Below are 16,500 nucleotides of genomic sequence, written 5' to 3'. Positions count from 1 at the left end.
ATTTATGTGCTGAGTAAGTCCCTGCCCTTTCAGCTCGAGGCCGCACGTGTATTTCAATCTCCCCCTGAAGCTGTTCCATTTTGTATAAAATCAGATATTAATTAAAATCAAGTTTGAGAATGAACAGCCAGGCTTGTATCTTGTCGGGTCAACCATTTGCCTTCAGCCTCATGTTATGGCTAAACAACATGGTTCCTTCAGCAGCAAAACCAGCTGAAGTAGGGTAGGGGAGATGTTCCTACCCACTGCACTGTTACCTACATCCTCCTCCTGGCCGCTGTGGGAGCCAGCGCGGTGAACATCATCACTGAACAATCAAAAACAATCAAACAAAATCTTCCTCCATTTCAGCATGGTGCACCTGCCCTGGCAGCTGCCCAGCCATGGTGGTAACGGTGCTGCAAACTGCACAATGGCAGGACCACGTAGATGGCTGTCAGGAACCACTTGAGCCAGCTGCCCCACTGAAGTACAACCACATCTTCTGACTGCAAACCTGCCACTAACTACAGCCCTGGGGCATACTCCCAAATGGCTACTGGATTCAGCTGAGCTGGTCAGGCAAGCACATGGTTTGATGTTCCCATCATCAGAGGTTGTGCATGACCATCATGTCAGCAGTTTCAGAATGAATGCCCATTCCTCTCCAGCAAGAGAGTATTTGAGCTTTTTCTTACAGTCTTAGGCCACCAAATGCCTTTGGCACTTCGGAGAGGAGGTGCTGGGCATTGCTTCCCACTCAGCTCAGCTTTTGGCTGTCTGGGATCAATGCACCGCCAGCACACGCTGCAGCACGGTGGCCTTGGCATCACACCGCACCGATGCTAATCTGAGAGGAAATGCCTGTGCTCGTACCCTGACAGCTTTCCCCAACTGCCTGCATAAATGTTATTTATTAAGGCTGTCTTGGGCAGAATGGACCATGCGATCACATATTTCAGATATTCTTCCAAGCTCTATAAAAACAAAGGTCCACACCCACATCTGGTGCAACATCTGCTTGCAGGAAAACAAGTCTAGTGGCAGGAGTGCCATTAAACTTTTAAAAACTGATGTAGTTGGCTAGCTTGGGTCAAATAAAGCATGAACAAAGATACTTTACGGGGTGGCTTACATATTTTGGATGTTAACAGATGTGCCCAAGGCTCAGGGAGATCAGAAGGTTGTAATAAAACTCATACATATTTGTGATGGCTTTCAAATACCTGTTAATCAGAATGAGACTGTTGTCCTTCCTCAGGGGTCTACTTCACTGGAGAGCTCTGCTCTGTCCCACAGATTAGGTTGCCTGCTTATATCAATAATTATTTTTGATGCTAAGTTCTTCATGCTTGTCAGGTGTAGTTTTATTACTTCATGTTAGGAAGTTAAGGCATTCTGTTTCTGCAGCCACCATCCATTTGAAACATTGAAGAAAAGCCTCGGTCAGTGTGCAGAGACCCTCCCTACCCCCGACCCTCTGCTTAAACACTGCAGCAGCTTGAACTCTAGAGCCGTACCACCCTTTTTTCTACATACCACATCCCCAAATGATGGTACAAGCCCCAGGAAAAAAAAATGTAGCTGAAAGAAGAGACCTTTAAAAAAACCCCAGGATCCTCAGGTTTGACATTGCTCTGAGTAGGTGCCATCAAACATACTCTACTTGATATCAGAAGCCCATTCAAACTTACATGAACAAACATGTTTTGTATTATTTCAGATTCAGCCTAGAATAAATGAAATCAGGTCTCTTTGGAACATCCATAGGACACCGCATGTGATCTTTTAAATTTCAAGGTAACTGAAATTTTGAGAGGTTGGCTGTACTCACCAGACCTCACTGACCTAACTGCCTCCAAGAGTAAACCGTAAGGTCTTGGCATCACTAATTTCCAACGGTAGGCCTGATTCAACCTCTAACCTACAGCGTACTCCAACAGTCAGCAGCCCAGTGAGTAGTGTACCTGATTGCATGTTCCCCTCCTCCTTTTTCTTGTGCCTCTATAGCCCCGAAGGAGCTGTGGGATCCTCAGCAAGGCCCGATGAATGTTTCCTCTGGATGCTGTGGCCTCCCAGCACTGCCAAGGGCCATTCCAAATGTGCCCCAGACCTCTGTCATAGGTTACTTAACATCACTCTGACGAATAAATCCTAGCTGGATGTAAACTTCTTCATTCATTGGTGGTTTGTTGGGATTATTTTCAAATATAATAATTTCATAGATTAAAATTGTATAGGAAACCATTTTTGGAAGCTGTCTTACTTCAAATGGATACAACTAGAAATTACGTTCATGCGGTGGAGAGATGGACAACTGACATGAAGATGCACCAGACGGGTAATACTTGGTAAAGTTTATTTGAGTAAAAGGGCTGGTGAGGTGAGCAGGCAAGCAGTTTACCAGTAAATACAAATCTGATTTGTCTGTTGCTTTGAAATATTCCATGCTAATTTGGTTATAGTAGCTTCTTAAATTACTGACTTCTCTCAATAACTGCTCATTGTCCCACACCTCTCATTTTGATAGACGACTTTTCCTTTAACTATAACATAGTCGATCAATGCTTCATGTCCCCCAAACTGGTAAATCAAGTGCTCCCACCTAAAAAGACAAGAAGATGTTTAAGAATATCCAGACTTGCATAAAAGCAGGTCACATACCTAGTATTCCTAGCAATTATAAAATAATTGCTCGAACCATCGGAAAACACTATTCCACATATACATGGTGATCTCTTGTTGCATGAATACAGTGAGTTAACGTACAAATCAGTAAAGAATTCCTTCCACAAAATAAGCAAGTATTATCTTTAGATAATTCGTAATTAAGCAAGGATTATTTGTAATATTAGCCCCAAGAGTTTTAGGCTTTATTTTCCACTGGAGCGACTGAGGAGAATGAAAGTGGGTCTAAAATGCTAGCAGTATTTTCCAATGAGAATAACTTCTGAAGCACGAGGAATTCACTAACCTCTCCGCTATCCACAATACAGTGAAAACCAAAGTTCCTTATATTAAATCACATTTCAAACGACTATGGAAGAACAAACCTTGACGAATTTATGATAACAAGATCCCCCTGCTTGCCAGTCTCTATGGAGCCATGCGTGTCTGATTTTCCCAGAGCATAAGCTGCATTAATGGTGGCAGCTGCTAGTGCTTCATTCATTGACATCTTCATGTTTACACAGGCCAGGTGCATCACCATAGGCTAGTAGGTGAGTTAAATGGAAAATGGGAGTTACCAGCAACACAAATAAAACTGTTCATGCCTCAAATCCCTAAGCACTCTCCTCCCTCCATGTGCAACAGAAGGAGTTGTCCTGCAGGATGTAAATCTTGCCAACTCCAAAATGCGCACTCTACCATCACGAACTTTGAGAGCCTTTCTTAAAAGCCTTTTGGTGCATACGAAAAATAGAAGCCCTTCTGTTTTCAAAAATTTCTGGCAAAAACTACCAGCCCACATAAATAAGAATGAGACTTGTCTAAGATAGGCATACAGCTCTCTTTGCAGGCATAAGACTGTTTTAAATATGCAATATCTAAACACAGTTGTGCCGGTAAGAGATTTCATAATTTTATGTTGTCATAAGTATAAGGAATAGCTTACCATTGAAAAACAGTAGGCATTAGGATTAAAGTCACTGCCAAGAGCAACTATAACTCCTTCTTCTAACATTTTTCTAGCTTGAGGTTGCTTCAGTCTAGTGGGAAAAAGACACTTGTCAGTGCAATTTGCTTAGTTACTACATGATGAATTACAAGAGCACAAGTCATCACTCGGTTTGGCTACGCTCACGCCTTCAGTTATACTAATCCTTTTGGAGACAAAAGGCCAAATTCTCCTCTTGGCTCCCTACCTATCACCCTATGGGCAGCATAAATGGGAACTGTGATCCATTGCTTTTGCAGTAACAGTATGTGGCAGCAGCCAATATCAAGCATCAGGCTCCAGGCCATTGAAATTCTGGTATTTATCCACACCTCAGCCACTTAAGGATTTACAAGGTGAAAATTTTCATTTCTCAAAAAAGAAATTTTCTAGTCTTTATAGTTTCAAAGACAGGCTCCCAAATATGAGCAGTGGCATAAGCAACGCACTAGTCCCTTCCCAATTCTGTTGGCAATTTGAAATACTAAGTTGAGGCTGTGAATTTAATTTGTATACATTAGAGGACTTGTCACTTAGCAATGCTAATGCAATGAGGTATCTTCAATAACTTCAATATCTGGAATAGCCATTTCAAAATTCAGCTGCTCGATTAATCTTGAGTAGGTGTTTGCAAGGGTGGGCACTAGGAAATACACTCTCTAAGTTTTAGTCATAGTTGCTGTAAAGCCAATGGCACCAAACCTTGTATCTGAAAATAAACCAGTGTAACAATAAAAATGAAACATTAGAGCATCTGCTGCTCAAAAAGTAGTATAAAAAGCACTGCAGTTAACAGAAAAGAACAATAAATGAGATGTCAATGAAGTGCTTACATTTGGTATAAGACAATCCTCTCCCTACAGAAGCCTCTTAGCAGATTTACGAGAAAATACCACCTGCTCCTGCACAACACGATGCTCCAGGAGTTAACCATGTTTAAAAAGATTTGCCTGAAGGGCTGTTCCCCATCCTCACGTGTCCTTCCAGCCTCTGCATCCCTGCTGTGCTCTGCTGCCAGCCTCCTTAGGGAGTACTGCAAGCAACGCTTAGCAACAGCCAAAAGGTCAGAGTGCTTACCATTAAGCAACTCTCCAGCTGCACTCTCTGCCCCAGCTCTGGCCATCAGGTGAAGCGCTGGCCGCTACTGCTTTTCTTAAAACCAGGGGACAGTACATGGGCAGGACACCTCGAGGTCTGAGCTCTCACCATTGGTGCTGAAGGAGCTGAGCGAGACCGGCAAAAGATCTACCACATTGCCGCATAGCAACTTCTCAAACATTGCACAGCTTTCCACCCTCAAATACTCTTCTAACCAGTTATCTGTTACATCACTTCTTCATTTTTAGAGTGTATTAGACTGGCAGGCCTGTGTTCAGTACATAGTGCACCAGACACTGGAACAAATGAGGCTTCATTTTGTACGGCTTGTTATTATCCCCATCGTAGACTTATCCTGAGGCTATAAACTTTCTACCACGTGAAGTCTCTGGAGTAACACGTGAGTTACAGCCACAGCCTTTTCCACAGGTCTCTGTTGCCTCCTTCACCTCCCTGCCTGGGATCAGTTTGCAGGACCACACGTCCTCCCTGAGGTCTGTATTCTGGTGGTGCACATAGTTGCAATCAGCCTCTGGGTTCAAAAGCACTGGTGCAGGACACGGACAGCTAACCACAAACAGAAACACAAGCACGGCTCTAGAAGTGAGCACAGGTGGCAATCGCACAAGCCTCAATGCCTCCGACAGCAGGCTGCTGAAAATAAACCACAATCAGCTCAAGGATCTTCTCTTCACAGGAACGGAGGTATTATTGGGTCATGGTCCTCATCAGCTAGTTGGCTTATCTTTGTCATTAGGGGTAAGCAGGTGATTCATCTATGCTTATCGGGAATATCTGCATATGGAAAAGTGTTCTTAAGGCAATTCTGCTCAGTGTTGCCTGGGTAAAATCAGATGAGATTTTTAAAATGCTACCCACGGTTTTTCAGCTCTTTAGATAAGCAAAGGATTCATTTCCCAGCAAAACCTTATGCAAGACAGCAAATGCATATATTGCAGATATAATTTGCCTGAAACTAAGCCAATTTGGTTTTCAAAGTCTAAATGGATTAAAGAAAACTAGCCCGGTTTTCTTCTTAAATGAATGCCTGATTATCACCTTAGCCTGTCATAAGTGTAAATTCCAGTGCTGACTGAACCACTCCAAATCTACTGCAAGACTTCTCAGAAGTAGGGTATTGCCTCGTTTTTGAGGATCTCCAACAGGAACAAGATAATGGGGAGGCTCATTCAGCTCTATTTCTCATTGTCTTCACCGATCCAGCCAGATCCTCAAGGCATAGATACAATCTTATGCTTTTACATTAAAAGATTCTACAAGCACAAATATGGTTTTGCTGTTACAAAAGTTTTCCTGCAATCCAGTGGCCTTACCTTAGCATGTAGGCAGTTGTTGGTAAAAGGACAGCGGCGCACTTAGCTCTTGCCATTGCTGTGATACCTTCATCACTAACTTCTTCCAGGTGGCTGATAGCCTGGGCTCCTAGTTCAGCTCCAAGCTAAGCAAATTTTCAAGAAATTTACTCACCATTCTCAATTAATCCAGTAAAGCAATATTGTTTTCAAATGACAGGAGGAGACAATTCATTATTAATGTAAAATTTACTGAAAGAAAAATCATAAAGAATGCTTAAAAGAACAAATGAAATACAGAGGCAAAATATTTGCTAATTTACTGCAGGAAAAGTTAATCACAAAAAGGTATTAACCATCCACTGAGTGAAAGCACACCTTCAGTGGTGTTTTTAACAGATGAACATGCAGACTATGGACAGCAATGGATAAAACCATTACCAAGTCCTGTTCACAAAGCACCTGGAAGAAGAGTGTTGACAAAACTGATACCGGTTGCAGAACTAGCAGTGCAACTGCTGCCTTCAGTGGTGAAGCACCAAAAAGGCTTTTATGATCAATCAAGTTGGGGGTTTTTTGTTGTTTTTTTTTTTTTTTTTTTAATACAGCAGAGAGTAACTTGAGCAGACCCCACAGGAAGAAAGAAATGTTTAAATGATGGTGAAATGTAGTCTTAGAATGGCCTTCTCCATCGAGATATTTGGGAGCCTACTCTCGATTAAACCATCCCTCTGAGTGTGCTCGCTGCACATCCGACTTCTTGCTGCTAACGGGACATTTAAGGAAAAAAGATTTTTCAAGTTGTATAGAAACCATGTTATTGTCATTCTTGGGTTCACAGATATCCACCTTCCTCATCTGTATCCTGTGTGGAAGATAAGCAAAGTCAATGTTTGATTAGTCAGCACGTTAGTCCCAGAGGTCAAGGCTTCCTCCCACGTCCTTAACTCCGGAGCTGCCCAAGCGCTGAACTTTCTATCGTCTGATAGAAATAGATGTCTGCCAATTATTTTACAAAGCCTTAGAAAAGAAAGCCTTGGTTTTGAAAACTGTAATTCTTTCAAAGATTCAGCTCTCGCAAAAGCAAAAATGGCTCAAGTGAATGTTAAGAAAGACGTACCTCAGCAGATTTCATCGGATGGAGTTCATCACCATGGAAGTTAATCTGTAACCCTATCTCTTTTCCAGCTTGAAGAATTCTCCTAGTAGACTCCAGATCAAAGACTCCTTTCTCACAGAACACGTCTATATTGTTAACATGTATTTCACCACTCAGTTTGAGTTCTTTCAATTTAGGGAGATGGTTATTGATAATGTCATCTGTGGCTTCAGCAGCAGTTTTCCCTCTAACAAAAAGAATAACATCCTTGAAGTCCGGGAAACATTCAAATTGTACATGCAATTACTACATTATTTAAAAAATGATGCAAATACAAATCACTCAAAAAACCTTCAGATTAAAAAAATTAAAACTACTGTAATTCATGTACTCTCAAAAACTAAGTACTTTCCATTCAAAGAATATTAGATTGTATTACTAGATATTTTTTACAAGGTTACCTTCTTGGATGCTAACCAAGACATGAGAATTTTAAAATAAATTATTCTGCTTTCCTATTCATATATTGTGGACTACTTAGACTGTATTCTAAACCACATTTAAAATATGTAAATGATTATTTAAATATATAAACGGTATTCATGCAATATTTCTGTGCAAATATCAAAGGGGATGTGCAGCACAAACCATTATTTGAAATTGACCTCTCCTCCTTTTATATCATTCAGAGCGATAGCTAGATAACTGCTTCTAAATCCGAGGGGCCTCCTGAGGTTTGATTTGCCAAAGTCAGAACCGTTTATAAACCCCCTATTACACAAAGATAACCCAGGGGAGATCAGTAAACGCCTTGAAAAGAGCAAACAGTCCCCAAATCTGCAATTGAGTTAATATTTTGCAATTTTAAGATTTAAAGATAAGTGACGTAAGTGCAGCTAAATGTCTGTGACATCTCAATCCTCATTTCAGGCACCGTACGGCATGCACAGACCGGGACTATACAAGTGCCACACGTGGGCAAGTTGGGAGTTTTACAGTGGCAGTAAATTCAAGAAGCCAAATTCTGCTCGGATTTATAAATGAGGTTGCGCAGTTATAAAGCAGAGCAGAACCCGGCTTACGGCCCTTCTTTTATTCACCTCTCACTGAAACAGTCATTGCTCAAGCTTCTACCATGCCAAGCTTTCTCCCTTTTCTTCTTTTACGCTGTAGCCTTTGGAGGAATTTGGACTGAAAGATTAGGACCAGAGCCAAGACAAAACAGGGGGAAATGTATGTCTTGGTTTCACTTTTTTGGAGGACATAATGCCCAAGAATTCAAAACAGATGTTGTTTTAATGCAAGAGACTTCTGCTCAGGAAATCACTTTGAAAATTTCTTCCTAAAGATGAAAAGGGTTCAGTGAAGCTTTGCCAATCAAAAAAAAAATTAGAATCAGACATCCTCAAAATCATGAATTTGATTCAAAATGATGAGTGGAGGGATGACAGAGCAGTTATTTCTTTGCCCCCCTGCTGTGAGCTTTTTAGGTTCATTTCCTAAAGAACTGGAGATACTCTAAGTCTGGAAGTTCCAAGGCTGGAAACACTTTTTAAAAGTAATGGATGGGCACAAGGATCACTATAAACAGAGCAGCCTTATTTTTCTCTAGGATGGCTTGGACTAAAGTAGCCCGCACTGTTTGGCGCATACTTCAGTAAGTACTGCCTATTACCAAGGCCCCGTATTGTAGTCCCACACAATAACTGTGTGTCTAAGGACCTCTGGAGCTCATCTCATCCAACCCCTGGTGCAGAGCAGGGTCAATTTGAATCATCTGTCAATGGTACCTTCTAGAAGCAGAAAATCAGACTGAATTACTGTATACCTAGAATCACCAACACACACACAGAGCAAGTTCTCAACATCTGCCCAAAGCTAATTCCCAGGTGGGAAAAAAGAATAACCAGTGCTGGCAAGTCTGGAGGTAGGCCCCTCTTAAGACTCCACATACTGAAGCTTTACAAGATATGCCACATATTCAAGAGTTGGCAACATAAGCTTTCTGGTGACACCTTTATCAATTAAATAAGCTTTCCGGTGATGCTTCTGCTGTAAGAGGCCAGACTTACAACAGTAAATTAAGCCAAGCGTATAGAAGCAAGCAAGCAAATGGCTTAGCAAGAACTTAACAAAGCTCCTCGGCAGCAGCCCCATGGGGGTCTAAGCAGCATTTTCCGTGAGTGAGAAAACATTACTGTCTTGCTTCACATTAAATAGAATGATTTTAAATTGATCCAATGTTAGCAGACTGGCAATAACAAATTTGCACAACTATGATCATTCCAAAACCATGATCATTCCAAAACCATCAGTAGATTATTAGACTTTTAATGGCTATCTAGTCAAGAGTTGCCATTAAGTACCTACAACAAAAAAGGGCATTACATTTTAAGACCTACATAAATCAAGAAGGTTTAAATAAAAATAACTAAATCAATCTTACTGTTTCGTTGTATGATTTATGCATAATTGAACTACAGGGCAGTTTTATGGAATATAATGATGAAAGAAAACTAGCGTGAGCTTAAGTGACTTGTAAGATGTCTGTTTAACAGCTTCGAGAATCCACAAGATCATCATAATCTCATTTGCATAAATAATATCAAAGAGCAATTCCCAGCCCCAAGCCTTGGGGCAACATGTTCCCATTGCATTCCTACACTGTTATGGAAGCTGCAGGAAATTCAGAGTTTAAAATTGGAGCTCAACAAAGCGTGATGCTTCCCTCAGCGCGTTACCGGCCCAGATGTTCAGGAGCCAGGCAAAGGCTGAGGACCATGGCTCTGAACATCAGGCCTTGGATCAGGGAAGAACTGTAGAATTCCTCCTGGTCAAAACAAAAACCTGAGGCAGAGACTAAGTTTGAAGGATAGCAGAAAATTCAAGCAAAATATTCTAGACATGAACATGTGAATGAAAAGAGAAGAGGATTTAAGAAGACCCAAACTGGAAAATGCAGATAATTCAGTATTTCCTTCAGGAAATATCCTCAAATCCCCACTACCCCTTCTCCTAACTTGAAATACAATATCCTCACTACCTGTATTTTGTTATGCTTGGCATGCATCAGTGGGGATAGAACCATGCAGAGGGTGAGACGGTATACCTGTCTTTCTAACACATAAGATTTGATATATTTGTAAAAACAATGAATTTATTTCATGAATTTATGGAAATGCTTGAAATATTTTGGCGGGAAAAATGATTTATTGGGATTTAGACTGAAATCCTCCCAAGGCTTTTTAGGGGAGGAGGAAAGGAAGGGCTAAGAAATATATATAGTTTGGGGTAAAAACCTCAATTTTATTTTACCATTAAGTTCTCCAAATTTTAGTAGAACCTCTTGAAAGAAATATTTGATGTTTTCAGCAGATTTCAGTTACATTACTCTTAACCATCTTCCAGTTACTGAAGATGATACAGGATTCCTTTTGAACAGTTACATTAACAAAAGATAATTTCCCATCCTGCCCCAAATACACAATAATTAGATTGCAAATAAATTTTTCTAGGTCATGTTTTCTTGAATGTTGGAAGTAGATTTTTTTTTTGTATGTTTTTTTTTTTTAATGACCATCTCTTAAATATTGCCACAGTATTCCTGTGATGCTAGGCCTGCCTCCATCTTACATGCCTTGTTTTGCGGCAGCCTATTGCTTAGTCTGTCAAAATATGTTTCACATACACCTACCTAGCTAAAACTCCTCATTAATTCTTTCATACAATGAAATTTGGTAACTTGAAGATGTTGTTTTCATCACAGGGAAAAAAATGTCAAAGTGAGAAAGGTTTGGTATGGTATGTCTACTTGAGCCATTAAAATAGTTGTGATTAAGCACATTTACTTTAATCTTCTGCTCATCTCACACCTATAAGATGTATGCAATTCTTCATTGCATGGACGCATAATTAACCTTTGTTTCCTGAGGTACATAAGGATTAAATACAGTATTTTTTCTGTTAGCTGGTCAAAAATAAAAGCTCATGGCAGAGACTAAGCTTGAAGGGTAGCAGCAAATCCAAGCAGAACATTCTGTACAGGAAACCCTGTAATCCCCGTTATGCTCAGTGTGAGCAGCAGGTGGAGGCAGGCATTCTGTGCTAAACTTATGCTGGTGTTTAGTAGCTATTAAATAATGCTTCCCCATCTTCCTTCGAATTATATTTTAGGAAAGCCTTCTATAAATACTGGCTATTGTTTGAAATATGTAGTATTTTAGGAGGGGTGGGCAGAAGAAACCTTTCTGAAAATAACAGCCAGTTTTCAACACAAAGCAGTAATACTTAACAAGAGCAAGAAAAATCAAGTTATATTACTTCGGCACAGAATGAGCTCCACAGTACGTTGATGAAATGCCAATATCCATGGATTGCTTAGCGCGTTCAATCACCCTGAGCATTTTAAGCTCTGTTTCTAAGTTTAAGCCATATCCACTCTTGCACTCAACCAACGTAGATCCTGCTCTGCGCATGCGTTCGAGTCGGTCTTTAAAAGTATTGAACAGCTCTTCTTCTGTGGCCTTCCGAGTGTGTTCCACAGTAAAATGTATTCCTCCCCCAGCCTGGTGGATCTCCATATAGGATGCACCTGCCAGCTGGGGGAAAAAAAGAAAACAAAACCAACCCCCCCACACACACAATTAGCTATTAAATGTGCATTTTCTATCCAAGGGAATCGAGAAAGCGCCTTGAGGTCTCTTTGCAGTGAAAGAGAAAAAAAGGGGAGGGAAATTTCCATTAATTCTCCCTCCCCCTCCTCTTCTGTCTCCCCTCCACTTAAGTGAAGAAATGATGTAAGAAGCGACATCAAGAGAGTAACTGAAGATTTGCTTCCCCCTGAGCCCAAGGGGAAAACCTATCTCTAGCTCAAAAATTCTTCTATGTTGAAAAAAAAGAAAGAAAGAAACCTCAGGATTTAGATGGTAATAGAAGGCAGCACTCCCATATTGCTTCAATTAATGCAAAAATATCTCAAGGCTGGCTGCAAATGCTGCAGTTACACTCCTCTCTCAGCCTACCAGTAGTCAAAAACCACCCTTTCTCCCTCAGTTAGATTATCTGACAGAAATGATGTATTTTTCTACAGATGACAAAAATTGGAGTCACTAGAAAGTATAAATAGTTACGCATAAAAAAAAAAAAAGAGGAAGAAATATCCAGCTGTGTAATTTATGCCATTACCTTCATTGCAAACTCATGAACCCTATCACCAGCCCACACTGGATGAGTATGTGCATCTACCAGCCCTAAAGAAAACAAAGTAAATGTACACTCAGGTTATTTCACTATGTAAAAGAAAGGCTTATTAACATGCAAGCAAATGAAATGGAGAGCAGAAGTGCCACTATAAAGCTTCTATTGGTTAGAGAAAAATAAAAATCCAACCAGCCAAAAATCTAGGATTTTCTTTAAAGGCTATTAATTTTCTTTCGATTTTTTTAGGTGTAACACCTTATGCAAAACACCTCTAGGTAAGTGCATCAGTTGCTGAGTTTTTCGTATTGTTTTGATGAAGTTTTCAAGCTGTGGAAGAAATGATAAATGACAAACTTGGAAAGAGTTCATTAGACTTCAAGTATGTGTTCTCTAAAAAAAGCAAAGTGCTTAGGCTGGGCTTAGTACACTAGCACTTTAGCAATAGTCCACTCACTCCAGCGGGAGCCTTTTTTATGAGCTGTGAAACCAAAGCTACTGAAAGCCCAAGGCCATTGCAAACAGAACAGCAGTCTAACAGCTCATGCACTAACACCACTTGCAAAGTTTAATATGCAATAGATTTGCCCAGGTTTTTTTTTTTATCAGGTAAAGTTGCAGAGTACGTGAATTAAAATCCCATGCTGCCCTTTTGCCTCCAACGGGCTGTGGGCAGGACAGACAGACTGAGCTGCGTGGCCGAACAGTTGATGGGCGGAAAGGGTAGAGAAAAGAGATGTGAAGCTGAAAAGTCACTCATCGGGCCAGTTGCGTTACTGTTGTGATCTATGGTACAGAGGAACAGATGAAAAATTAAACAAAAGGAGAAAGAGCTCTACCAAGAAGCCAAAAAAAAAAAAAAATCCCAAATGCTGCGGTTTTCTCCCTGCAGCACCTCTGATGAGGAAGATACGATACTCTGCCCCTCAACACAAGATACTATCAAGCCAATATTGAACCAGAGGAAAAAGGACGAAGTGATGTTTAATACACATTTACTTTGTTTCTAAGCTCTTGCTGCCACTCTGCATTGTATCATTATGAAAAAATACACCTACCTGGTAATACACACTTCCCGGAGCAGTCAATTATTCTTTCAAATGTTGCTCCTGAAAACTGATTGCGAATAACATCTGCCTGGCCCACAGCTTTGATACAACCATCTCTGCAAACAACAGAACGAACCAAGGAAGCGTGAGCCTGTTGAAAAGCCAAGTGCTCAGTGACAGAGCTCCTGGAGCAACAGCTCTCTGAAAGCAGGGGTAGGGACTTTCAGCAAGACTGAAGATGCATATAGGAGATGGTTTGCATAGAAAATGATGGGGTAATGCCATGCATTTCAAGTTGTTTGCCGTAACACTTGTCACGTCCTCTAATTAGATCCCTCAGGACGACACCTTGGTACTCTTTTCTTCTAATTTTTGCCAGACAACACTGTTTTTCTCTTGTGGATCAGCAAACATACAGCATTCCTCCAGCATGTATCTGCAGGGCGCTCTTCCCCTCACTGAAATCACCCTGTCACGGCCAGGCTCCCGTGCCTGGACCTGAATCGTACCCTTGTGCCCTTGGAAGCCAGAGAGATAAATCCCTTTGGGGCTGATCTTCAGTTCAACAGTAATTTTCTCCTGGTGGAGCTCGAGGACGGTACTGGGAACCCTACACTGCACTTGAGGGGTCCTCCTCCAGCCTCACCCACACAAGAGGAGCATCCCGGGGTGTGCGTGGCACCGCTGTCCCTAAAGCCTTGTCTGTCTCCAGCTCTTTTCAAACCACTGGAATAGTAACCGGGAGTCATCATGGGCACTCGCTGAAGGTACCTCTGCGCTACATGGCTGAATTTTTAAGAAGCAAATAGCAGAGAATTTAGAAATGGGAGAGAAGAGATGTAATTATATACGGTAATTATTAACTATAATTTCATTAATTACACAATTATTTAAAGGACTGCTATTAGTTCATCTCAGTTCATGTAGAAACAACGCAGAGGCAGAAGAGGGTACCCGTTACAGTAACACCAAGCTAGAAGTTATCTTTAGGAGGCTAGACGTACAAATACAGCACGACAAAGGAAGTTTATCACGATATGTATAGAAATAACCCAAATGACGACGGCAGGCGGCTGTAGTCCAGCCGCGGGCGGGCAGAGGCTGCACTAGCACCGGCGGGCAGGCTGTCGGGGCGCCGGCAGCTCGCAGCGACCCCCTCCCTCAGCCAGCCCCGCCGCCCCCCGCCCCAGCCCCGCGGCCGCCCGCACTCACAGCCCCACCACCAGGCTGGCCTCTCGCAGCACGGCCAGGCTGGCGGCGGCCTCCCGCCGCAGGTACTCCTCGCCCCGGCCGCAAACCAGCACCAGCTGCTGGGCGTTCTCCAGCAGGAGCCGGTGCCGGCCCGCCATGGCAGCAGGCAGAGCGGCAAATGGCGGGCGGCGCGGGGGGCGGCAGCCGCTCGGCTCAAAGTCCTTCGGGGCGGCGCGGGAGAAGCTGCCTCCTGCCCCGCCGGCCTGACCCCGCCTCGGGCCCGGCCTGACCCTGGCCCTGGCCCTGCCCGGGTTGGTGTTTGCTAACCGGCCTCCCAACAGCGGCTGAAGGCAGGGAGGTGGGAAGCAAAGCGGGGGGCAGGCCGGGCGATTCCTCCGGGGCACGGGTGAGGCGGGTGGCGGTGACCACCATCACCCGTGCCACATTCGGCACTTGACAGAAATTTGGGCTGGAAAAGCTACAGGGGTTTAAGAGTGAGTTTGGCAGTAGGGTGCTGTGCTAGGCGAGGGATGCTGTTCTTGCTGCGGTCCGGGGCAACATGAGACCATCCGTTCATCATGTGGGTTTATGGTAATTTCCAAAGCAAATGGGCTTGCCAGTCGGGGATTCCCGCAGCCCTCTGCCCACACTGCACCACCTGGACATTACGGGAGCATCTGAATTGAGAGCATTGCCTGCCCACATCCCCCCTCCCCGGCGTCCCTCACCTCGCTGATGTCCATCACCTTGCCAGCATCCTGGCACCAGTCCCTGACGGACCGTAACACCTCTCACCTCTCCGGATATTCAGGCAGACATTAATTTAGCCAGGCAGATATTAATTTATCCAATTCGACGATCGAAAAGTTTGTGTGATTCTGCTGCCCCCTACAGAATTAGGGATGGGAGAGTAGGGGAGCAAATATTTACTCAACATGGATTTTTTTGTTCTCTTCTCTCTTCGAACATTCATAGCATGTATAGGGCTCCAGTAATCCCCAGATGGAAAATAGAGTGTCTTTCTAAATAAGTGGTCCCTCAAACACCTTTCTGGTGCTAGTAATCTTCTTCAGACACCTTTTCTTTTAGAAAGTGAATTGATTTATAATGTTTGTAACACACCTATGTGCACATACATATTCCTGTATGGCAGAAACAGATGGGTATGTTGGGTCTTTGAGCTTTTCTGGTGAAGTCTTGTTTGCAAATGAGGCAAAGTATGCAGCTAAACTACAGTAATTTGCATTTAATAGCAAACATGAAAAGTGAGTAAAACTATGATAGCGTTGTGTTATCTTGTGATGCTGCTCCACTGGCTCAATACCGCACCATGACATAATCTTCATCTTCCTCTTAAACATTCTCTCTCACTACACATGCAGAAGATCGACAGGAGAGGCGGTACATGGTGCTTTACTGCTTCCAGGAGTTCCTGCTGCTGACTTGGCTCTCCCCAGCAGTACCATGGTATGTTTGAAAGCAGGAACTGAAGAAGAACCTTGCAATGGAGTCACAGCAAGGGCAGAAGGACACTCCATGGTGGAGGGGATGCTTAAGCAGCAGTAGTTGGGTGAGAGCTGGTGTGTCAGGAATGAAACGCGGCATGCTGTGGTGGAGCCTAGCGCTCGCTGGACCAGTCCTGCCATTAAAAGCAGCGGGGAGATGATTCAGCTGGGGCAAAACAGAGCACCCTACCCCCACGCAGCTCATTTCTGCATGTGCGCTGGGATGGCAGGCAAATAAAAAGACCTGGAATTAATGGCTTCACTGTAGCACTGTCTTATGGCAGTGCAAGTACTGCAAAATCATCTCCCTTGTATTCACAAATGTTTTAGGGTACATGTTCAATGAGCTGCTCTTTCTGCTCTTGAGGGGACCACCAGTGAACATTAAATTCCCACCTGTATTTGCACATCC

The 16,500-nt window shown here is 42.7% G+C and overlaps 1 protein-coding gene across 1 annotated transcript; it reads right to left on the bottom strand.

Moving 5' to 3' along the window:
• Positions 1-2,321: 2,321 nt before the first annotated feature.
• Positions 2,322-14,848, bottom strand: AMDHD1 (amidohydrolase domain containing 1). The gene is made up of 9 exons (XM_075749082.1): positions 14,605-14,848; positions 13,402-13,508; positions 12,332-12,396; positions 11,468-11,745; positions 7,169-7,394; positions 6,070-6,194; positions 3,596-3,689; positions 3,033-3,193; positions 2,322-2,584 (listed from the first exon to the last, which is right to left on the bottom strand). The coding sequence occupies exons 1-9, from the start codon at positions 14,739-14,741 to the stop codon at positions 2,470-2,472; spliced, it is 1,308 nt and encodes a 435-aa protein (XP_075605197.1). The 5' UTR covers positions 14,742-14,848; the 3' UTR covers positions 2,322-2,469.
• Between the last annotated feature and the right edge of the window lie 1,652 nt (positions 14,849-16,500).

The sequence above is a fragment of the Balearica regulorum genome, chromosome 1, assembly GCF_011004875.1.
Source record: "Balearica regulorum gibbericeps isolate bBalReg1 chromosome 1, bBalReg1.pri, whole genome shotgun sequence".
Taxonomy (NCBI): Eukaryota; Metazoa; Chordata; class Aves; order Gruiformes; family Gruidae; genus Balearica; species Balearica regulorum.
Note: the sequence above shows the minus strand (reverse complement) of the source record. Positions and strands in the feature narration are given on the sequence as shown.